This window comes from Symphalangus syndactylus, chromosome 4 (genome assembly GCF_028878055.3).
Source record: "Symphalangus syndactylus isolate Jambi chromosome 4, NHGRI_mSymSyn1-v2.1_pri, whole genome shotgun sequence".
Classification (NCBI taxonomy): Eukaryota; Metazoa; Chordata; class Mammalia; order Primates; family Hylobatidae; genus Symphalangus; species Symphalangus syndactylus.
The window spans coordinates 135,456,213-135,481,175 of record NC_072426.2 but is presented as its reverse complement, the minus strand read 5'-3'; the positions used below and the strand labels follow the sequence as shown (position 1 = coordinate 135,481,175).

At 34.9% G+C, this 24,963-nt stretch overlaps 1 protein-coding gene across 4 annotated transcripts in view; it reads left to right on the top strand.

The window, feature by feature from the left end:
- The window catches only part of FSTL5 (follistatin like 5), a 783,576-nt gene that overhangs the window by 29,747 nt on the left and 728,866 nt on the right, over positions 1-24,963 (top strand). For all 4 annotated transcript variants that reach the window (XM_055276294.2, XM_055276292.2, XM_055276293.2 and 1 more), the window contains exon 2: positions 22,518-22,659. In XM_055276294.2, coding sequence (XP_055132269.1) covers positions 22,534-22,659 — 126 coding nt within the window. In that variant the 5' untranslated portion in view covers positions 22,518-22,533. The remainder of the gene's footprint in view (positions 1-22,517; positions 22,660-24,963) is intronic.

Genomic DNA, 24,963 nt, shown 5'->3' with positions numbered 1-24,963 from the left:
TCTACCATATGACTGGCACCAGCTGAAACACTCACCTCATGTACAATAAGGGCTATATTTTAGGGAGTCTGAATGTTACCAGTATTTATATTAAACAAAAATCTTACATAGAATGCCAAAACTAAACAAAAACAAAACAAAATGAAAAACACGACTTACTTGAGAAGAGAAAGAAAGCATTGAAAGTTAAAGCCACCAATTAACAATGACTGCCTCTCCTACTTGGTGTGCTGTAAAAACATGAGTAGGAACCAAAAGAGCTGAGTTTTAGGGTGACCTTGTAACATACTGTCTGTGTGACTGTGGAGAAGGTACTCACCGACTTCAGCCTCACTCGTGCAATCATTTACTGCAGACTAGACTCTTTGTTCTTCCCTCACTTTCAATGCCATTTAGACTCAGGATACTGTTAGAAGTTTAAATGCATATGAAAATAATTGATTGCGTTCAACACTACAACCTTCTGAACAATATTAGAACCATCCTGGCTAACATGGTGAAACCCCGTCTCTACTAAAAAAATACAAAAATATTAGCCGGGCATGGCGGTGGGCGCCTGTAGTCCCAGCTACTCAGGAGGCTGAGTGAGGTAGGAGAACGGCGGGAACCCAGGAGGCGGAGCTTGCAGTGAGGCGAGATTGCGCCACAGCACTCCAGCCTGGGCGACAGGGCGAGACTCCGTCTCAAAAAAAAAAAAAGAAAAAATTACATTACTACCACTTTTTCTGCTAAACTTTGAAATTTCTAATAATTAACAAAGGTCAGACTTCTAAAAATTAGTTATAATCACCTAATACCATGTGAGAGTTTATAGTTTCCAGGCTGACAATCTGGGAGCCAACCTCTTCCTCTAGAAGATAAAATGGAGGTAGCTTCACCTGGAGAGCAGATGGTAAAAATTCAAAGAGAAATTCAAATTATCTGCAATTGTTTTGAGTGCAGCTTCTTCTTCGTGCTCTGAAGATTATTTCAAGAAGCATAGATAGTTTGCACATCTATGCAATAGGCATAGATGTCCTATTGCCAAACTCTGAGGAACAATGTGAAATGTAGGTATTTTTGTGTCCAGAATTGGTGAGTTCTTGGTCTCACTGACTTCAAGAACGAAGTCGCGGACTCTCGCGGTGAGTGTTACAGTTCTTTTTTTTTTTTTTCTTTTTTTGAGACAGAGTCTCGCCGTCGCCCAGGCTGGAGTGCAGTGGCGCGATCTCGGCTCACTACAGGCTCCGCCCCCCGGGGTTCACGCCATTCTCCTGCCTCAGCCTCTCAAGTAGCTGGGACTACAGGCGCCCGCCACCTCGCCCGGCTCTTTTTTGTTTTTTTTTGTATTTTTAGTAGAGACGGGGTTTCACCGTGTTAGCCAGGATGGTCTCAATCTCCTGACCTCGTGATCTGCCTGCCTCGGCCTCCCAAAGTGCTGGGACTACACGCGTGAGCCACCGCGCCCGGCCGAGTGTTACAGTTCTTAAAGGCGGCGTGTCCGGAGTTTGTTCGTTCTGATATTCGGATGTGTTCGGAGTTTCTTCCTTCTGGTGGGTTCGTGGTCACGCTGGCTCAGGAGTGAAGCTGCAGACCTTCGTGGTGAGTGTTACAGCTCACATTTTTAATGCCACTGACAATTGCATCTCAGTTTAGAAAGAATGGATTTTTTAAATTCTCAAGTGTGCAATATTTTGCCTCTGATGGAGCACTGTAGTGCCTACAATTGTTTTCTGGCCCCAACCCTATAAATGAGGGTACTTATATAGGTAACAACTCTACCTGCTCCTGTTTAAGTAGAGAAGAAAACCTAAACTTAAAATCACACTGTTTATTTCTTAATGTTCTAAGAATGCTGCATAGTCACCCACAGATAATCTGCTAGACTTTGGTTTAGAAGTTTTAATTCAAACGCTTTGAGGTTAATCTATTATTCACCTGAGTATAGCAGATATGATAGAGCAGTGTTTCACAAGTATGAGGCTTGCTCCACCTATATTGCAATCACCTGTGATCCCTGTTTAAATTGTAGATTCTTGGATCTCATCTAAGATCCCTAGAATTAGAGTATCTTTGGTCTGGCCTAGGAACTTTTATCAAACACTCTCTACCCATAATTTTCTTGCCCACCAAAATCTGATAACTGTAAGTATGGTAAAAGGTCTGCTGGTCTATACTGCAGAAAAAGAGAAGGCACGCTAGGGAAGTCAGTGAGGTGGAAACTAGCATCGAGCAGCGTCATTTCAGACACCAGTGGGCTCTCACTTTGTGGCTGAAGCTTCTGACTCATTCTCGTGCTACTTGTCTTTCCAGCCCAGGGAATCTTCTCAGTGAGAAGCCCCTGCTGCAGTAGGTACGCTCCAATTGCATGGGGTAATTTTATATCATTGTGCCATTTGATTACTATAATCTCTGTAAATAGAGTTGAATCGTTTAGCCACATCCTCCAGAGATCCAAAGTATATCTTTTGGAACGTGAATGCAATTTGAAATGAAGCCACCAGATGGCCAATTTTAGAAATGATCAATGAACTTGTTCCTAAGTGGACAACAGGTCCACACATTTTAAAATTTGTTTTTTATATAAGCAACTTTGATATTTTTATACCCACAATCCATAGTTTGTCACCATGTGAGTATCAACAAATACATTCATTCATTTAATATAAAATGTGTATAGGGCTTTATTAGTGGCCCATAAGTGACAAGATATCCTCCAAGGAGAAATCAATCATGTCCTATGGGCACTCAAATTACTCAGATAATATCTGAGATTCTAATTCTATTCAATTTAACGGTGACTGTTTTAGTAAAGTATTTTTGCTTTAAATATATTCTTAAGTCTTCCAAAGGGATATTACAGCTTACAGAGCAATGATCTATAAACCCATTGGACCACCACATTTGCAATGAGCATAATTTAGGTTGTGTTCTAATTCAAATGACATGTTTACATAGGCTATAAGTATTTGGGCCAGAAAATGTGACTCTCTAAAATAATGTGATTAAAAGTAATTTTTATTTTCATTTAATATTATTCACATATCTAATATGTTCAATGTGTTATTGGCCATATTTAATACCTATATTATAGAAATATTGATAAAGTTAACATTTAAAAACTATATAGCCAGTACCTATTCCATTGTGAATTGTAATTAATTAGAATCTCTTGATTTTTGGTCATCATGAATAACACTGATCCAAATCTTTTGTCAGTGTGTTCATCTTGGGCAAATCACTGCACATTCCTAAGCCTCAGCTTTTTTCGTTGCTGTTATAAGTTTAAGTTGAATTATTCATATAAGCTATGTAATATAGAGCCCCAAATAAGGTAATCACTCAGAAAATGTTTGCTATTGTCATTATTATATTGTTTTTACTCTGTGGGGCTTGACATATCTGGAAAAGATTTTTCTAGTTTTCTTTGCCCTAATGCAGCTTGTATAAACACAAAAAACTAGGAATAAAAAAATCACTTGTACTTGAAGTTTTTCATATTTAATATAGACTAATAGTCATTTGAAAAAATATGGTTGTAAGGATAATAAGCTTTTGTTCACATAGGGCATGGATATTTAGTTCTGACGCCTTTCTAATCACCTGCATAGGAAACACAACATTCTTGTTTGATTGAGCTTGTTTTAAAAGACTATATGCAATTTTCAAACTCATGAACCTCTTTATTATGCACATGATAAGGGTTAAATGTATCGTTATAATGAAACATTTAACACTGTATTACTAAACCTATGGGTTTAGGAATATTCCTCCCTCCTAAGAATGAACCCACATAGACAGTGAAAACAAAAAGAAACTTTTTCCACTTTCAGACACATGATTGTTTACCTAAACTTCATCAAGCGCTCAGGGATGGCAGACTACAATCATTTTACAAGACCTTCACTTCGTTGCTTAAAATGGCAGGGTGATTTCAGAAAATGAAAAATGCTCAATATCTGTGTGGACTTTATCCCTCTAGGCTCTTTAGAATTCTATTGCTTTATATTTGTAATCTCACTGTGTTGTCTTCCTAGGATATATTTAAAGTGCTAGCATGTTGCTTCTTTAAAAAGGGCACATTTGAAGTCTTGTGATGAGTAAATCTAAAAGAAATGATGCCTCTGGTTGATTAAATCTTTCCTATCCTTCCTTCATATTATAGATATTTTTGACTACTATCTCTAAAGCTATACAATTTGGAAATCTGTTTTGATTACTTATTTAAATTTAACAACTGCATAAAATAGAACAAAATTGTTTAATTTACATTGAATTATTGTGTAAGACAAATTTGAGAGGATTATTTTTTCATTTTGTTTTGTTTTCAACGTTGGAGCTGTGAGATGCCTTCTCTTACTAATACTGCCATGATATATTTTGGTGACTATTTTGGAAAGTTTCACCATTACACAGCAAGGCTTAAGTCCCTTCTCTGGGGCAGATTGTAAACAATGTTCTCTTGATATTTTTGATTAGTATGTGTTTGTTGATTAATGTGCTTTACTTAAGAACTTCCTATGTAACATGAAGTATATTATCAAAGTTTTTTCTCACTTTATCTTTTTGTAAAGAATATGACAATTTGCAGAGATTTGTTTGGAGATATTAAATTCCAGTTGAGTTTTCTGGGAGATATTGTTTTAAAGCTTAAAATGCAAATGATATGCAGTAGGTTATCATAATATTTGAAGGATTACACTTTAGGTAAGGTGTGGATTTGAACAAAACTAATGAGTTAATTAATCATAAAAATAGAAAGTCTTGGCTGGGCGTGGTCGTTCACACCTGTAATCCCATCACTTTGGAAGGCCGAGGTGGGTGGATCACCTGAGGTCAGGAGTTCAAGACCAGCCTGGTCAACATGGTGAAACCCCGTCTCTACTAAATATACAAAAATTAGCTGGGCGTGGTGGTGGGCACCTGTAATCCCAGCTACTTGGGAGGCTGAGGCAGGAGAACAGGAGAATCGCTTGAACCTGGGAGCTGGAGGTTGCAGTGAGCCCAGATCGCGCCACTGCGCTCCAGCCTGGGCAACAAGAGCGAAACTTCGTCTCAAAAAAAAAAAAAAAAAAGTCTCAAACAGTAAGGTATTATAGCTGAAATTAACTTGGGATAACATACTGCCAATATGTGACCAATATTTTTTATATAAAGTCTTTTACAATGAGAGTCATTTTAAGAAAAATATTTAATTTGCAAACATCATTGTAGATATATGCATACTAAATAGTGAAATACATAGGAAGATCGGGAAAAAGAAAATACCAACAGCTTTTTTCTATTTTCTTAATCTTTCTTCTACATCTTCTATGATATTGGAATAATCAGGTGGAGTTATTCTATTAGAATCTGTCTCAGTCCATTTAAGCTGGTATAACAAAATATCATAAGCTGGGAAGTTTATAAATGTCAAGAATTTGTTTCTGGAGGTTGTGAAGCCTAATATTAATGCAGATCTGTTGTCTGGTGAGGGCCTTCTTTGTGGTTCAAAGAAGGTGCCTTCTCTCTATGTACTCACATGGTGGAAGGGGCAAGGGATCACTCTTCACCCTTTTTCATAAGGGTACTGTTCCCATTCTGAGAGCTCTGCTCTCAGGACCTAATCATCTCATCCCAAACCCACCTCCTAATATTATCACCTTGGTTGTTAGGATTTCAAAGTATGAATTTGCGTGAGACAGAAACATTCAGACCACAGCAAAACTTCTGGTGAAAACTTGAAAAGACTCTGGGCTTTAGAAAACTTTATATCTAGACATATTGCTCTACAAATATGTAAAAATACTACAGACATATTACTAGAAGTAATTAGTTACGTACAATCAGAGTTTAGTTCATCATGCTGATTGTTTTTATTTATCTGTGAGAAAGGTCTTTGGACTCTATAAATTCTAAGGTGTCTTTCAAATACATGTAAAAATCTAGTTTTACATGTTTCATGAATTGGATTTATGTTGACACCAAATTAAGTTTAGCATATTAATTATTTACACCATAGTTTTTGAAAATCCGTTCAACTGGTGGGATTTCTTTTAAAAAGAAATGTCTTTAATAATAATTCCCTTAGTGAATAATATGATTTATAGGCTCTGTATCCCATCAATTAATGGTCTTCCAATGTTATCATCAATTTTATTCACCCAAGGGTTTCTGTTAGTGCATATATAAAATAATCACATGTCAACCCTTGTTTATAAAAGATCCCATTCAGATTGGCATTTTTTTCTTTTCTGTCTTCCAGATTTTCATAGTAATGTCTCAGTTCTATCCTTACACTGTATATATATTAGTATTTTCAGTTCAAATTTGCATGTAACAAAACTCATGAATGCACATAAAAAATTACCTACTTCACTTTTATCATAAGAAAAGTTTATGAAAATCCTATCATCTAAGTAACTTCAAAGAAACAAAGGTTGCAAGATATATGTTGTCATTAAATACCTTACAAATGGTACTTCTGTGAAACTTAAAAAAATGCTTGAATGACTTTTATTTTTGGGCTCTACGCAATAAATAGTTAATATTTGATTCATCCTTGCAGGTCTAATAGATATAGATGAATTACAGTGTGAGCATGCCTCAGGTACATCAGCAATTTTAAAACAGAACAAAACATACTGGTTACCTTACTTAGACTTTGAGGCTATTACAAAGCATAAAATATAAAACAGTAATAAAATATAAAAGGGGAAATGAAAAAGGCATAGCTTTGCGGGGGTGTACGAGGTGTAACTGGCAAAAGTCAGGGGTTTCCAACGAAGTAGGAAAGGCAGCCTGGAGATTTAGCTCTTTGGGGAAAATGGTAAAGAAAACTTTCCATTACAAGTTCTTGGAAGCTGCCAAAATCAAACCAGTCCCTCAATCCAGGGACTGGGATAGTATTGATTTGAGGTGGGGTAAAAGGCTGGTCAGTGGTGCGGCTTAGATAAAGCTGTGTGTTGAGAGAGGTGGATGCCTAAAAAATACATGACAATCAGGCAAGCTGACCACTAGGCTGGTGACTGAATCTGCAATGCTGTCAGCATAGTCAGATGGTGTAAGACAAAAGTCACCAGTATCAGCATGGGAGGTAGACTTAAAAACACAGACAAACACGTACCCTCTGTCAGGCACACATGCACACCCACAACCACCAAGTAAATACATAAGTGCATAAGATTATATTCCAGAGGAAATAAAATTTTGTAAAAGCCTGAATTTTTAAAAATGCATAATGCCCAAAAATCACAAGAAATTACAAAATGAAATCAGAATAAGTTAAATATAAGTTTTTACTTTTAAAAGACAAAATGATGTAAAATCTTGACAAAATAATCTATAGACGTTTAAGTAAAAGTTAATGGAGAGGCTACACGGTAGATTATACACATTAGATTATAAAAGGAAAAAATGATGAATTGTAAATACTACTGGAAATTTCATCGAAATAATATGCTAAACGCTGAAGAGAAAAAGTAAGTTTAATAAAAAGGGTGTTAAAAACTACCAAATAAAAGACACATCGCCTACAAAAGAATGATAATTAGATTAACAGGAGACATCTCATCATGTTGTAAATGCCACAAGACATTTGAAAGTGTTGGGAGAAAGTTCTAGAATTATTTACATAGCTAAGATTTTAATAAAGTTATTATTTCAATTAATAATTTTAATATTAAGGGCTAGTCAAAAATTTTAAGATACAAAGAACGGGACATGTTGCCTTTTATTGGCCCACATCAAAAAACTATAGAAAGGTTTATTTCAGCATAAAAGTAACCTATTAGAAATGTATGGAATACAAGGAAAAATGGCAAGCACAGCAGTTAAGTAACTATTGACTTTAATTGTAATACAAATTGATTTCTTGTATTTTAAAGGTAGAATTATTATTCTTATTAATTTCATATGTTTGTAAAACATTTTTAAAGCTTAACATTTTGTCTTCTTCAAAAGAAAGATACATTGAATATTTTAGACTTTGTAGGCCTCTACAAAGAGAAAAAAGGAGATATACTGAAAATGTTAACAATCCAATATAAAGTATGTAAGAAAACAAAAGAATCAAAGATATACAACAGGAAACACACTCACACAGGCACAAAAGTACTTGTAGAAATATGTTCAAATATATTAGCAATCTTAATAAATGTAAATATATTAAATTTATCTCTTAAAGATAAATTTTTGTTATAGTAATAAAACTTTATACACTGCTTAAATAATAAACACCTAAAGTAAATTACGCAAAGGATTAAAAATAAATGCAAATCAAATATGAATTACAATGTCTGATGAAGACCTGTATGCCTTCATTCTAAAGTGAATATGGAAGAGAAAAGAACCAAGGATTTTCTTACTGAATATCAAGAATTATTATCAAACTCTATTAGTTAAAAGCTGTGATATCTGCATAAGAATAGATAATTTAATGGAAACAAAGAATTAAAAACATAACCACAGATACAGGTAAATCCCACATCTAACCAAAAGAGAATTATAAATCAAATAAACTTTTCAAAAACCATAGTTTACTTTCTACAAGAATAAAATAAAATCTTGTCATTATACTGTGCCTCAAAATTAATATCAGATCAATTAAAAATTCAAATGAAAAAATTTAGTTACAAATATTCAATAACATTTTTTAAACTGCAAAGGTAGTTTTTCTCAAACATGACAGCTTTATCATAAACCATTAAATAAGTCAGTGAATTGATGCATTATAATTAAAAGTTGTATAAAGTAAAAATTAAAAATATAATTAAAATTTCATTTTTATAAGATAAAATGTTCAGAAACCAAAGTTGATAGAAAGCTGTGTCCCCTGGGCTAGCGTCCTTACTTGCTTTATATGTAATTTTACTCCTCAAGGGTTGGCCTTAGCTATTTTTGTGTTTGCTGTAGGACAGTGGGCTGAATCAAACTTACAGCTTGCTTTTTAAAGAAAAGTAGTGAAGGCCAGGTGTGGTGGCTCACGCCTGTAATCCCAGCACTTTGGGAGGCCAAGGCAGGCGGATCACGAGGTCAGGAGATCGAGACCTTCCTGGCTAGCACGGTGAAAACCCGTCTCTACTAAAAATACAAAAAACAAAATTAGCTGGACGTGGTGGCGGGCGCCTGTAGTCCCAGCTACTCTGGAGGCTGAGGCAGGAGAATGTCGTGAACCTGGAGGGCCGAGGTTGCAGTGAGCTGGGATTGCACCACTGCACTCCAGCCTGGGCGACAGAGCGAGACTCTGTCTCAAAAAAAAAAAAAAAAAAAAAAAAAAAAAAAAAAAGGAGTGACATAAAAGAAGCTTTTGAGTATGTTTTAATGAAGTCTCCAGCCAGCGTTCAGTATTATTTTGGCTGCTCTCTGGCTGTTCAAGGGCTCATTTTGCAATAGATTATCTCATTAAAGAGACATTTATCTCATCCTCTGCCCAGAAGAAGCCATTATGCTTTCCGGTTCTAGTCCTTTAAGAACAGAGGAAGGGAAGTACACTTCACTATCAATCTGGGCCCAACCAGTTATATTGGGAATTTTATATTCATTACCTAGAGAAGAGGAGAGAATGGAGAAAGAAAGTTGCTAAAAATTACTGGTGGTCAGGCTTACTGTGGAGTTTACAGAATTACAAGGGTTCTGAAGCAGGCCATAAATGGGTTGGATGATGCTACTAAATTTTTTATACCTACCATCAGTCTAGAAACAGGATCTTGATGGAGTTGCATATAAATTCTAATTCTGTGTTTCTTAAATTCAATGTAATAGCTATCTCTAAATTTAATTGGAGGCGTCATTTCAAAAGTTCACTTGTGTAAGATTCTCAGATATCATACTAATACCAATGTATTGTCTTTATTATCTGTTAAAAGCATTTATTTCAAAAGACATAAGACATATAATTTTAAGCGTTGTTATGGATATATTTTCTGAACTCATCTGAGTACTCTACCTAGATTAGTGTATTTTGTGTTGACAGATTATGAAGAATTTGAAAGCTCATGGTGTAACTGCCTGGAATACGTTATATATCCAATATGCACTTTTTATTGTTATATTATAAAACACTATGTTACTGCTTTCCTTTCACCTTTCTTCAGTTTTTTTTCTTTCAAAATCTGATACGATTTAGTTAAAAAAAAATATTTTACCTGTTGCCTCTTTTTCAAACTTGAGACACTGGTCCAAAATAAAATTTAAGTTATATGTCTCTTGCTGAAAACAAACTCGATTTCTGCAGTGTTAATGCTCATGACTTGGGTTCTGACTACTGGCTATGACTGGCCACATAACCAGATGAAATAGTTCCAGTAGCTTGAGAGTTTTCTTGCAGGGTTTCAGCTCTTCTTGTCTGTTTTGGTTTAAACCACTAGGAATGTCCTCAAGTCTTCAGTTGAGTGAGCAAACGTTCATCTACAAGGATAGTTTACTCTCCACTTTCCATATTTTCTAAGAAAACATGGAGATTTTAATTCTGAGAAACTTTGTGAGAATCTTTATAGTGCAAGTGAGCATTAACCTATCTTCCCTCTTTCCCCTGCACACCAGGATGGCCACATCTCTCTTTCTGGGATCTCTCCGGAAAATATCTTGGGTCTCAATTACTTCTACTAACTGTGGACTATTCTCAGACTCTCCACAGTATTCTGAGAATGAACCAGAATTCCTCTGAAACTTAGCTGACCCCAATGAATGGGCAAGTTTTCCCCATGGCATTTCAGTTTTAAATACAGAGGAAATTAAGTTGTTCCCTGTGCAGCACTTCATTGTTAAACTGTGACAGATTTTTTTTTCTTGTACAATAAATGTAGTTCCAGATTTGAAGAACACGGGCTGCTGGAGACCTTGGTATGGAATGGGTTGAATTTAAAATCTGTCTGACATTGACAAAATTGCAATGATTTTTTTTAATAGCAAATAAAATCTGTAACATAGTACTTCTGGGATTTTAAGCAAAGTCAGTCCTAAGAGCTGTATTCTTCCTTAATTTACATTTTAAGTGCTCATCAAGGTAGAAGGCAATGAATTCAGAAGACAGAGCCTATAATAATTTTCCCTTCTCTTGAACCAGGGAAAGATCTTCAAGGTCATATAATATATTATTATTTTCAAACTTTTAAAACATCACTTTTCCACATTACACTACGCAAACTTAGGTGTAGCTTACGTACAAAGTAGGGCAATAGGCTTTTCATGCCACACACATATGAAATGTGCAATAAAGTACATAAAGAGTGTTTAGGAGAAAAAGTTTTAATTTGCATGATAACATCCAGTTGCGACCTACTTTGAGAAATAATAAAATATGTTTTCTTAACTTTCAGCTTATATTACTATGACATACAGATGTTGTTCCTTAAATTTTTATTGAAGATAGTATTGAAAATAAATCTTAAAAAAAAAACAAAAATTCAACATTATCCGTCTATTTCTGTTTTCAGAAATTTAACATAACAAACGTGTAGTTTTAAGAGAGCAGGTGAGTAAAGGAAGGTGGAAAAAGAAACTACAAAACCATGGCTAGGAAATGAAATGAAATCATGAGAATGTTTGTGTTTGAAGCTAAAGGGAGGAAAGATCAAGTACAGTAGTGACCTCCAAGCAAACAATTTAAGTGGATTAGTTAGTGGTAGAAGCGGGGAACAGTGGGTTGAGAATGTTAATGCAAGTGTTAAGAAAATCAGTTTATGAGCCCAGCCACAAGCAGAATGATGTCTTTTGACTTTTAACCTATTGTTCTTTCTACTATAGTATGTTGCTGCTGAGTATTAAAAGTACTTTTTCTGAATTGGCACAGTTTTGAGAAATAAAGTTAGCCCTTGAATGACACAAGGGATAGGGTGCCAACCCCATGCACAGTGTAAAATTCAAATATAATTTTTGACTCCCCCCAACTTAACTATTAATAACCTACTACTGACCAGAAGCCTTACCTATAACATAAACAGTCAATTAGCATGTACTTTGTATGTTGTATTAATATATGTTATATTCTTAAAATAAACTGGAGAAAAGAAATGTTAAGAAAACCATAAGGAAGAAAAATATATTTACTATTCATTAAGTGGAAGTCAGTCATTATAAAGGTCTTCATCTTCATCATCTTTATGTTGAGTAGGCTGAGGAGGAAGGAGAAGAAGAGAGGTTGGTTTTGCTTTCTCAAGGATAGCAGAGGTGGAAGAAAATTTGTGTATAAATGGAACCGTGCAGTTCACAACAGTCTTGTTCAAGGGTCAGTACTGAAGTCACTTTTTTTTAGATACTGTCATATATAAGCAAAGCTGATACACAGTAGAGAAGTAGCTAAGTGCAGCATACTGAGATATATCACATTATTTTGGCGATATTGGGACATCATTTTAACCAGTCTTTTTATACCATGATACAGACCTCAGCTTTCAGCAAGGTGGGAGACTGATGGTCCATTCTGTGTGTATACCAACATACATAATCCACAGTTCTGAAGGCAGACAATTTTTTTTTAGTTTAAAAATGGACATGTAGAATTAGTTTCAATTCAGTCTATATGTAATGCACCTTTTCACTATTGAATCATGAATATATTACAATGAAGTCCAGGGACTTGTTTTGAGAGGTAAAAAATGAGTCACTATATGTTGTATTGCTTTTTTGGACCTAAATTTGAGATACTAGTATATAAGATTTGAAGTCCCAGCCTACTCTAATATTATGCAACTTAAAGAAATTTCCTTGGCTAAGTTTTATTAAAGGTTTATTCTGTTTCAAAGTTGTCAAAAATGCTTTAAAGTATATATGTTATACTATATATAACCATCTCTGTATAGCTATAATTATAAACATCTATATGTTTATATATCTATATATCAATAACTAAATGTATATTTATATACAAATTCAAAGTTATATATATTTATATACAACCATAACTATAACCATCTCTATATATAACTAGAACCATAACTATATTTAACCATACTCTCAGTGAACATCATTGTGAGAAACCAAATGTATGAACCAAAAACTCCAAAACTTCTACTCAAATAAATGATTCTATAAAGATGGTTACTATGATGTCCTTTCAGTTGACTTTAGAAATTCTAGTGAGTAGTAAAATCAGTTTTACTATGCTTCACAGAGACATAGCTGTTAAAAAATTTCTTAGACACTAAGCACTTGTACATGTGTGTTTTTTCTTTCCATAGTGAAGAGGTTATAGTCAGGTATGCTGTAGTATTTTTAAAAATACTACGCTAGGAATAAGGACAGCTGTATTCTAGAACCACTTTTTATCATGAGCATACTGTTAACTTCACTTTTTGTGATAACTACAACTTAATTTTTTGACTCACTTCACGGTCAATTCAAATATTTTCAATTACATAAAGAATAATAAAAATCACTTAATGTATACCTACTATTTCAAATTAATTTCACTGGTTCTCATTTACTTCAAATATTAAAAGAAGGGGTTGGACTAGGTCTTTAGTATGGTTTTCAGTTCTGTTCTCTTGTGTTCTATGTTGTATTATGTTGTTCTTAAACATTTTGCTTTAAAATGTGTTTTTGTGTACCAAAGGAGTTAATATAACTACAATATAGTTTTTCAAGGCGTGGATGGTTTTGGACAACAAATATTTACCACATAACATGCTTCTAATAATGTGGGGCTTTCATAAGTCCCATTTGTTTAAAGCAGAGTATAAACATTTCTATTTGAAACAAAATAATGGAACTAAGAGTGAATACTTTCTCCTAATGCAAGCTCAAATTCCTATACATTTTACATCTCAGTATCTCTAAAATAACAATGCAATTATTTTATCTACATTTAACCTCAAATTAAGCTGGTGATTGAAAGGTATAATTGATTACAATTTGGAAAGTTTGTTCCTCCTAATTAATGACTGACATGTCACTGAAGAAAAGGTTTCTCCTTTTTTGAAAGGCTAAAATTAAATTAATGGTCATAATTCTTTTTATTTATGACTTAAAATTCTATTCTTATCCCACATGTTAAGAAAAAAAGTGTACTGAGTATGTTGTTATCTTTCAACATGGAGCACTGCATTGAAAAATGTTGGATATTTTCACAGTGTAGACCAATAAGACAAATAATTTAAAACTAAAGATGGAGGATACTAGAGCCTGGGAAGGGTAGGGATGAAGGGGGATAGGGAGAGATTTAGTAAAGCATATAAAATTAGAGCCAGATGGGAGGAATAAGTTCTAGTGTAGTATAGCACTGTAAGATGATTACAGTTAACAGTAATATATTATGTAGTTTCAAACAGCTAGAAGGAAGTTATTGAATGTTCTCAACACAAGGAAATGAATGTTTAAGGTTATGGATATGCAACTTACCCTGATCTAATCATTCTACATTGATATTAATATTATGCCTATACATTAAAAATGTACCCCATAAATGGGGACAATTATTGTCCCAATTTAAAGCATAAAATCCTCTGTAAAAAAGAACTGAAAAAATTACCATGTTTGCTAGTGTTTTCATATAGATTTGGAAGGCCTTTCACAGACATTCTGGACATAGCAGTCACATAGCTATTTGCATTCATTATTACAGCATTTGTTTAACGTGTATCGTCACTTACCTTGATCTAAAGCAAATGTAAGCGAAATGTTCCCTTTTCCGGAAGTATTCAGTATGAATAATTAGCTGTTTTTCTTTTCTGTGAAGATAGTTCTTGTACAGGAAGTATCTTTTTATCTGAATCATTGTGTGCACCTTTTTTTTTTTTTTAAGAGAGAGGATCTCACTCTTGCCCTGGCTGGAGTGCAATGGTATGATCATGGCTCACTGCAGCCTCAAACTTCTGGGCTCACACAATCCACCCACCTAAGTCTCCCAAGTAGAGAGCCAGGACTATAGGTGCACACCTACATTTCTGGCTAATTTTAATGTATTTTTTAGAGAGGGAGTCTTGCTATATTGCCCAGTCTGGTCTTTAACTTGAATTTCTGGCCTCAGGAGTTTCTCTCACCTTGTATGTGTGTCTTAAAAGTAGTATTAAATAACAATAATGAATCAGATTTTATTATAGTCAGCCTTGCTGCTAACTTTTTAAACTTGGACATTTCATCTCTATAAGCTTTTATTTTTCTTTATGGTAGTTATAGGCAATAATACCTATTGAAAATATTTTTGGAGAATTAAATACCATCTGGTACTACCCTACTATATCTAGTAGGATGTATAGGATCTGTTTTTCCTTTCTTGCTCTTCTTTATGGATATACAACATGAAAGGCAGTAATTCCTTGTTTGTTGTAAATGGTGCTAGTTAGAAAAAGTATTTGCAGCTGGTACAATGACAGGGTGGCAGCCAATGCTCTGATGAGGAGAATGTGCTGTTGAATGGAGAAAATCCACTTCTCTGAAAGACGGAATCCATTGCTCTTATAAAACTGGACTCTTCTCACGCCTGTAATCCCAGAACTTTGGGAGGACGAAGGTGGCAGATCACGAGGTCAGGAGATCGAGACTATCCTGGCTAATACGGCGAAACGCTGTCTCTACTAAAAAATACAAAAAATTAGCCTGGCGTGGTGGCGGGCGCCTGTAGTCCCAGCTACTCAGGAGGCTGAGGCAGAAGAGTGGCGTGAACCCGGGAGGCGGAGCTTGTAGTGAGCCGAGATAGCGCCACTGCACTCCAGCCTGGGCGAGAGCGAGACTCCGTCAAAAAAAAAAAAAAAAACAACAAACAAACCAAAAAAACAGAAAACAACAACAAAAAAACTAGACTCTTTGGAGAATGCTTTTTCCTTAGAAAAATATTAAATTAGAATTCAGCCACAGAGTTCACAGTAGTAGGTGTGAAGTTAAAGTGTCTCAATAGGTGAAAATAACTGCTACAACAAACAAACTTGCCTGATGGATATTAGAGAAGCCCTCTGGTCCTTCCAATTCTGGTTAAGATAAGGAATAAAAAGTTTTTCTGTCCTTGACAAGGGAAGTTTTTTCCAAAAGAACATCCCATTGAAAGCCTAGTTTTGATCCAAGTGTAAAAGAAAAGGCTTTTTGTGAAAACTGCAACTTAATTTTTCGACTCATTTCAGTCAATTCAAACAAATATTTTCAATTCCATAAAGAATAATAAAAATCACTTAATTTATATCTACTATTTCAAATTAATTCTTATCAATTTATTCATTATTTTATTTACCCAAAAATATTTATTGAGATTATACTGTGGGCCAAGTACCACTTTAATTTACAGAAATGATTAACATAGTTCTGTCTTTACTGAGTTAACTTTGTGGTTGGATACAGAGAATAAACAAGCCAATAGCCATGTAGCAATTCAGATGATGAGGAGAGCTGTGGCTTCCAGTCATTCCATTTGAATAAAATTTTCATCTATTATTTTTCCAAATTTACCATTTCAGTATGCTTATTTTCTAGAAATATATAATGTGTTTCAACTAAACCTGCCTGACAGCAGTCTTTGGACCTCTTCTCCTCTCTAATCACATCCTTCTCCTATCTCACACCTAGATTGGGTGATTTATAAATGTTAAGAACCCCAAACAGGTATCTCTAGCCCATATCTCTTTACTAAACTCCGGGTTCCTATATCCCAATGCTTAGCTAATATCTCCATTTGGACTACCAAAAGGCATCTCCAAAAAGAAAATGCCATTTACTATCTCAAACCTGTTCTTCCCCCTTTCTCTTCTCCAGCTTGATAAACCTACTCAGATGGAATAATCTGGTACAGGTGCTACACTATATTGGCTCGTAAATCCCCTCTGACAGCTGGGGCCCACCAGGGTAATCGGTTTCGCTTAGGTTAAACAGTAAGACCCAAGGCAGTCTAGAAGTCAGTTTTCCTGTCTCACAGAATTCTAGGATACCAGAAAAGAAAAAAGGCACCAGTGAGCATTTACAGCTCTTTGCTGCTGCATAATAAAGCAAGAAGTCTGTGGAATGTAAGAAACTTGCTAGACTGTGGTTACTGGTTTAGTACATCTTAACTACTTTCTTCTACATCTTTGTAAGAGTGATAGCTTTTCTAAAAGCAATAGCCACAGTGCGAGGTGAAGTCATATAAGGAAGATACAGAAAAATTGCAGCAGAGAACAGAAAGCCTGGGTAATGTTGTCAGGGAAGGTCTCAACAAAGAATTGGGTTGGACTTACTCTGGAAAGACCCATAGAACTTTTCTAGGACAGGGTGAGGAGTTTTCCATTATGGAGTTGTGGCAGGGTAAGAAAGGCTAGGAGGCCATACCGATGTCTCCCTTGTGTGAAGCCTCGCGGGCTCTTTTCCCTTGCACCTTCCTGCATCAGCCTCTAACTCTTTTACAAGGTAAGCGGTCCTACAGGATACCAGCAGACCCCCAGAAGACTACAGGTTCCCGATATCTAGCACCGCCTGGGAAAGAGAACAAAAGCCCCTTATTCCTGATTTAGCCTCCCCAACCTCCAGCCAATTAGCACCAAAAGCCCAAGAAGCTATTAGCTACAAATTCCTGCCTGGGGGTGGGAGTTGGGTGGCAGGGGGCAGGGACTTCTCTGGGGTCTTGCATGCACAGCTAAGCTCAAGATTTAACTTATCGTAACCCTTTCCTCATTTTAGTAGTAAAAAGCCCACACCTACGTGGAGATTTTATATGCTAATGGTACACGAGAAGTGTGTTAGAGCATGTAGATACAGAGCGCATGAGCCAATTAGAGGTCGGCCTTGGCACACATTACTTCACTAGTATTTTATGAATATTCACATACAGCTCCCATAAAAGAAATTCCTCTTAAGGCACTAGCTGCAGCCTCACCCTTTGAGCAGCCTGCTCTGCGTCTCACAGTGCACTGCTCCTTTGCAATAAACTTCTTTGCATACTCTTACTTTGAACTTGCTCTCAAAGTCTTTTGTGCCATGAAGAACCTGAAATGGCCCACTCACAACAGAGTGAGAGGCAGGTGAGGATACTTAACCTCTCTGCAACGATTGATAATGTTGGAGATTTTGCGTCATCTTGACACTCTTTTCATTCAAAGGCATGCTACGACGGTTTTCTTCTCCATCTCAAATGCTGCATTTTATTCTTAAGGCAATGCTTCAGTGGTCTTAGTTTTCCCAAGTGATTAGAAGTGACATTCTGGAGAATATGTAAACATATCAAAATCCCTCAAATTTGAATCTACTAAATAACGTATAAATCCTATCCCCGGCAAGCAGCATGGCATGTTTTGCCATGTGGAGAAAATAAAAATGGCTTGATTCAAAGAAACATATTATCTTTTGAAGAGGGGAGATCTCTGCCCACCCCCTCACCATTTTAAAGTCTCACTTTGTTAGATCTGAAGTTAGGCAGTTACTTTTTAGATACACATCCATTTTATTTTCTTCAAGTTAATAATGAGGTTGTTTTCTGATGCTTTCCTATGAACATGGGGGTTACAAGGAAAAGTCACAGGATCATTATTGCACCATCTGTTCCAGCTGGTTTGTTTTAGTCACGTGCTTTTCAGTGTTCTCAGTGAGCTGTCAACAAACTGCCAATTAATTCTGAAAACCTAACAGGTTGTCAGAGGTTACTATACTGAGAAAGTGAGATTACGACACTGCTTATCATGGGATCGATTACTGCTGATTTACAAACAATTTCCAGAACACTTCCTGTGGATGAGTGAACTTTTAAAGATATAATAATGATATCTTCGGTTTTTGTATCTAAAGAGGAATAAGAAGATGATCATGATTCTCTGAGCATACATTGAGAAGAGCCATTTTTTTTTTATTTAGGCTACTGTTTGATAACTATATAATTGGATTCAATTGTTTTTCTTAGTGATATTTCAATGAAGAAAAAAATTACAGGGTAGTTATTTACAAAAGAGGAGCGCAGAAACTAGGTTTTGTTCTTTCTCTGGTCTTTTTTGGCTATTACCTCTACACTGCTGAGCTCAAATGCCTATGTGTAACAGAAATCAGAGTTTTCCTAAGGAAAACTGACTTCTGACTATCTGACTTTTAATATTAGTTCTGTTTAGTTTTATTTGTGATACCAGTAAATCAATCCAGCCATGTCATAAATTTTGCTGAGGTAAAGTATATATGTATATTTATTTTTGTGTAACTTTGTATTACTGAGAGATTTGGGACTTAGAAATCTTAGGACTATCAATGAAAACAATTAATTATGGTTAATCATATAAGAGATGTAGATGAAAATAGCACAAATAGGTTGCCTATACGGCATTGAAGATTTACACACTGACTTATTTTTATTGACTTTTAGTGAAATGTAAGGCAGATATTTCTAGCTTACTGCCTTTGGGTAGATAAAATATTTCAGGATAATGTTGATCTAAGTCTGAATGCATGGGATCTAACAGAAGCTTTAAAAGATTTTTAGTAACTTATTAAAATTAATTGTTAAGTTGCTCTATATTTTATAATGCATGAAATGTTTGTAGTCATATAGAATGTGTGTGTGTGTGTGTGTGTGTGTGTGTGCGTCCACACACAAAGAGAAAGAGGAGAGGGAAGAAGAGAGAGAGAAAATGAGAGGGAGGGCAGAGAAAGAAAAAACTGAGCACGTTAAAGAAATTTCTGACCTCACTTGTACCCAGAGTCAGGATGGAAGGAAGTTGTTTTCATGCCTCTTTCTTGACTCTCCTGGTGGACAACAGAAGCAGCAGATGTATTCAGAACCTTGTGGAAAATATCTCTTAACTTGAGCTGGTCCTTTTTGCTTTATTTTTGGCTCTATCTTGGATTTAATATCTTCCATCCAGATGTCTTATAAACAAATATTTACCTCTGAGAAAAGGATTAGGCTATACATTAAAATGACAAAAAAAAGGGGGGGGGATGGGTTGCAAATGAAAATATTTAGTTTGCTCAGGTTAGTTTTCAGAAGCTTTGTAGCATCAGTAGAAATAGGAATTGCATTCAACATTATCAGACTGATAATGTAAGGAAACATGATCTTTATTTTATCCTTGAATACAGAATGACATTTATGCATTCATTTATTGTTCAATAGGTGCCAGGCTATTTGCTAGGCCCAGGTGATGTAATGCTGAAGAAAACAAAAATAAAAGCAAACAATTTCCTGCATTAACAAAGTTTGGAGGAGAAAAAAGATATAATCTAATGGAGAAGACCAACATTTTTCAAATAATCATGGTTATGATTTATAATTACATCCCTGAAATGAAGGAAAACTCATCTATGGGAATGAGTAACTAAAACAAGTAACTCATGGAAGGTATTCTTGAGAGAAATGTCTGATGTGTGAAAGTTTTTGAGTGATAAATGGGGCAGGGGGAAAGGGCCATATTTCAAGTGGAGAAAATACCTTACAAAAGTCTTATAGCAGAGACAGTCAAAATAAGTTCAAAAAACTGAATGAAGTTTAGTGTCACAGGAGGTGATATCCAGAGGGAGAGAGAAACACATAGAACCCAGACACTGGGAACTTGTCAGCTAGGTCAGGGATTTTGGTTTTTATCTTAAAAGTACATGAAAATATGCTAAATTATTAATGAGGGCAATAACATGATCACTCAGGCTCTCGTGTGGAGAGTTGACTTAAGATGCATATATAGAAATGTGGAAGACTAGCAAGGATGTGGTTGGGACAGTTTAGGTGAGAAGTGTCTTGACAGCTTGCAATAGAGTGGGGACCATCAATTTGGAGGGGAAGCAAAGTTTGGGAACGTATTTAGAAGGTAGAATTTAGTGATGAGTTTAAAGGGTAAACAAGAGATATCAAAGATGTTTCCTTGGTTTCTGGTTTAAGTACACAGATGAATGAAAATCTGGAAAAGTGTGGTGTTATGTGAGGATGTGCATACTATGAAGGGCTGTTTTTGAAACATGAAGGTGGAACTGTTAAGTAAGCAAGCCATACCAATCTAGAGGTTGGATGTGAAGCAATATATATATAATTAAGATCATAGATGATGTTGAGATAACCTGGGCTGAATGAATGAAGCAGGAATACAGGTGGCTAGCAATGAGATTTGATAAACCACAATATTTAATGGCAAAATAAAGCAGTAGGCTGAACCTACTAAAGGACTGAGGATTTATCACAAAATCTACAGAAACAGGAGAGAGAAGTCTTATAAACACCAAAGAAAGTGACAGTTTCTTCCACAAAACAACAACAACAACAATGGAATGGCCAGCATATGTCTTGTAAGAATGGATTAGGAATGCCCACTGGGGTGTGTGTGTGTGTGTGTGTGTGTGTGTGTGATTGTGCTGGTTAGCTTTGAGAAAGCTAAAAAGTCAGTTTAATGGCCTGATGAGGTCAGAAGCGTGACTGAGTGAACTAGGGTAAGAAAATGGAATGATATATATATAACTATTCCAGAAATTGAGAAAGTAGAGGAGAGAAGTTACCTTAAAACACAGGCCATTTCTGCCTGTCTAAAGATGGAAGAAAATAATTGAGAAAGGGTGTTTAAAATTCAGTCAAGAACCAGACTCAGTGGCTCATGCCTGTCACCCCAGTGCTTTGGGAGGCCACAGCAGGAGAAGCACTTGATACCAGGAGTTCAAGACTAGCCTGGACAAGATAGTGAGACCCTGTCTCTGAAAAGTAAAAATAAAACATTAACTCGGCCTGTTGGCACACGCTTGCCATTCTACCTACTGGGGAGGCTGAGACACGAGGGTCATTTATGGTGCCATTGCACTCCAGCCTGCATAACAAAGTGAGACCCTGTTGCTAAAACAAACCCAAAATACAGCATAGAGCAATGTTAATCAATTGATTAAGTTTCTCAAGAAATCAGACGTAACAGATTGGCTTTGACAGAAGAAAAAGCTCCTCTCTGTCACAGTAGGGAAGGAGGTGTGTTGGCGAAAGTGATAAAGCAGGATATACTTGAGCTCAAAGCTTAGATTTGTATGTTTGAAAAGGACTTAGTATTTATACAATAATGAGTTTATGCCATTTTACAACTTATTTATATCCAAAAACATAGAAAGGCTGAAGTAGACATAAAACTTTTAAAGTGCTTATAAAGCAATTTTCTAGGAAATGCTTTTTAAATACTGAAAAAGTACCTTAATAACTAAATATAATCCACCTGCATAACTTCTGTTGTACTCAGTTAATTTATTAAGTACTACCTATCATAGACTATCTTATTAACTTCTCATCAATATTTACCAGTGAATTAAAATAACAAGTCTATTAAGATTTGTTCATCAAACATACTTAAAGAGAAGTTCAATATTTATATATTAATAATTGTATTCTGTACAGATAATTAGAAAATTAAGTATAATGCAATATTTTCTCTATTTTCCCCTTTTCTTTCAACCTTTTTTATTAACTCTTTTCTTACCACATTTTTATCAGTCCCTATATTTCTTCTCATTTCATATTTTATATAGCCATCTGAATGAAAAAAAGTATTTGTTATGATCAAAGGAATAATCTGTATTTGGAGATACTTACTTCTCATTTCCCTTGGCAACTACCAGCAAGTTTTGACTAGATTAATGGAGATTTATATGTTATATTAAATATTTCATGATACATGTTTTTCAATATATAATTCATTTTCTCTGATTCCTTGCAATTTTAATTTTGACAGGTGAAAAGCAATAAGGATGTTTAAGTGCTGGTCAGTTGTCTTGGTTCTTGGATTCATTTTTCTGGAGTCGGAAGGAAGGCCAACCAAAGAAGGAGGATATGGCCTTAAATCCTATCAGCCTCTAATGAGATTGCGACATAAGGTACAGTCAATATTCTGAATCTGTTCATAGTGCCTGCCAATTATAAACTAAGCTATTAGTTTTCTGGTTTATTATTCACTTAGGGGCACTTATTTCAGAATATGCTTTCAGTAGTTTCCATATTATTTTTAAAACGCACATTTTAATACATGAGATAGCAGTAAATTTGGAAATATACAATTTCGAGAACTACTTCTTGACAAAGAATAGAGATAACCCATTAAAAACATAATTATTAGAATTTACATACAGTAATACTAATAAATTTATAAAGAAGTAAATATGAAACCCAATCTACCAGATAATTTATATTACTCCCATATTAATTGTGATTTTAGAAGATTTTAAACTAAATAAGTGTTATGTCCTATGCTTAGCTTTGTTATAAGATAAACAAAAAATTATCTACACCATCAGCAGATATATAGGTTAGCAAAGGATTTGTTTCCATAGAAATTATTAGAAATTTTCACAATATGGGGTTTTCTAATGTTGGGCAAATACTCCACTTTTTATGTTAAATGTTTTGAAGTATAAAATAAAAACTGATATTTAGGCATATAATAAATTATAAACATTAAATACTTATAATAAATTAAGCTAATGTTTTATTTTAATAGCAGTCCGTGATACTGAAAATAATATTCTCAACTTTTTATTAAATCACATAAAATTTTATAATACATTTTTGAGTTTTAAGAAAGTAGGAAAAACATCAAAAATAACATACTAATTATGGGAGAAAACTTTATATATTTGTAAAATTTCTTATTCAACTTGTCTCTAAGAAAGACTTTTGAAATAAACAAATAGATATTTTTTTTCCCTTGGAATTAATATATGCATTTACGCTGCATATATTTTTGCTGAAATTATTTTGTAAGTATCAAATATTTTGATAAAATAGCCAGTCTTGACTGGGACTTTTGTGCACCAGACATTAAGCTAAGCTCTTCAATGTATTATCTGATTTAATCTTCAAAACAATCTTATGAAGAAGTAACTATTTTCATTTTATAGACAATAAATTAAGTCATAGAAAGGTGAAGGAATTTTCTAAATGCACACATTTATTAAATATATTAATTGGGATAATATGAAGGATAGATTCAATAGCCAACAAAAAAGGAAGTAAGTAAAAATATACTTTAATGTCAAAATCATTGTAAAAATTCAGTTACATGCGAAAATAAGTAAGTTTTTAAAGTTTCTAGTCTTGACATATGCAATTGGAGAATTGCCCTTGACCTACCACTTTTCAATTATCATGCTTTCTCCTGCCTCGTGGACTAGTAATCAGTTTTATCCCCAGCTGAAGTTTAGAAATAATAACTCTTAATATTCTGAGAACACATTATTAATACAGCAATTTGGTACATATTGTTATGTACCCATTGAATATTTATTCTGTGCTGTTTGTCTGCCCTAAGTTATGTGTCTTGAAATGAGGAATTATGCTTTTCTTTCACATCCTTTTATTTCTGGTGCCATGAACATAAGAGACACTGTTTAATTAAATCAATGGCAGAAAAATGACAGGTAGAATGCATGATGATGCTTTTCTGATTGTTCCCTTGCTAAATATCATACCACCAGTTTTCACGTGTTAGTATATACCTTTATAAACAAACTTTTTTAAATTAAGTTTGGATGCTAAAGAAAAACTTATGTGTTGAGGTTTAATAAAGCTTTAAAGAAATAACACACTGAGTTAAAGTTGTTTGAGAAGCACTAATACCTACCAAAAATCATGTAAGTCACCTTCTCATCTTTTATATATCTGCATGTCTTTATGGCTAAATAGTTAGAAATAATATATGACTGTTGATTTTAAAAGCAGAGACAGAGAATGCCTGGTCATATCTAACTTTCAAACAACTTTGAGCAGAGATGAGATTTGGTGAATGTGTGTGTGTGTGTGTTTGTGTGAGAAAGTGTATGTTTGACAGAAATGACTAGGAATCCTGGGTTGTACAAGTCCCTGTAAAAACCCCATCTTATACTTTGTACTCATTGTCAACCCTCATATTCAGCCCTCAGGAATTACCTTCTTTTCTCTGACACCTTGAAGATTGTATTAGAGCTTTTATTTCTGTTTGTGTCAGTCAAGATTAGGATCCCAGAAATTTCTGGCCTTCCTTTTCCCACTGATTCCCGTTATGAACCCATTGGGCCCATACATCACATTCTTGGTGAGACCTTACCAAACAATGATTGAAAATGGAAAGCCAAAAACATTCCCTATCAATTTCTTTGATTTGCTTTCATCCACAAAACTCGACACCATTTGGCAAGACATATACT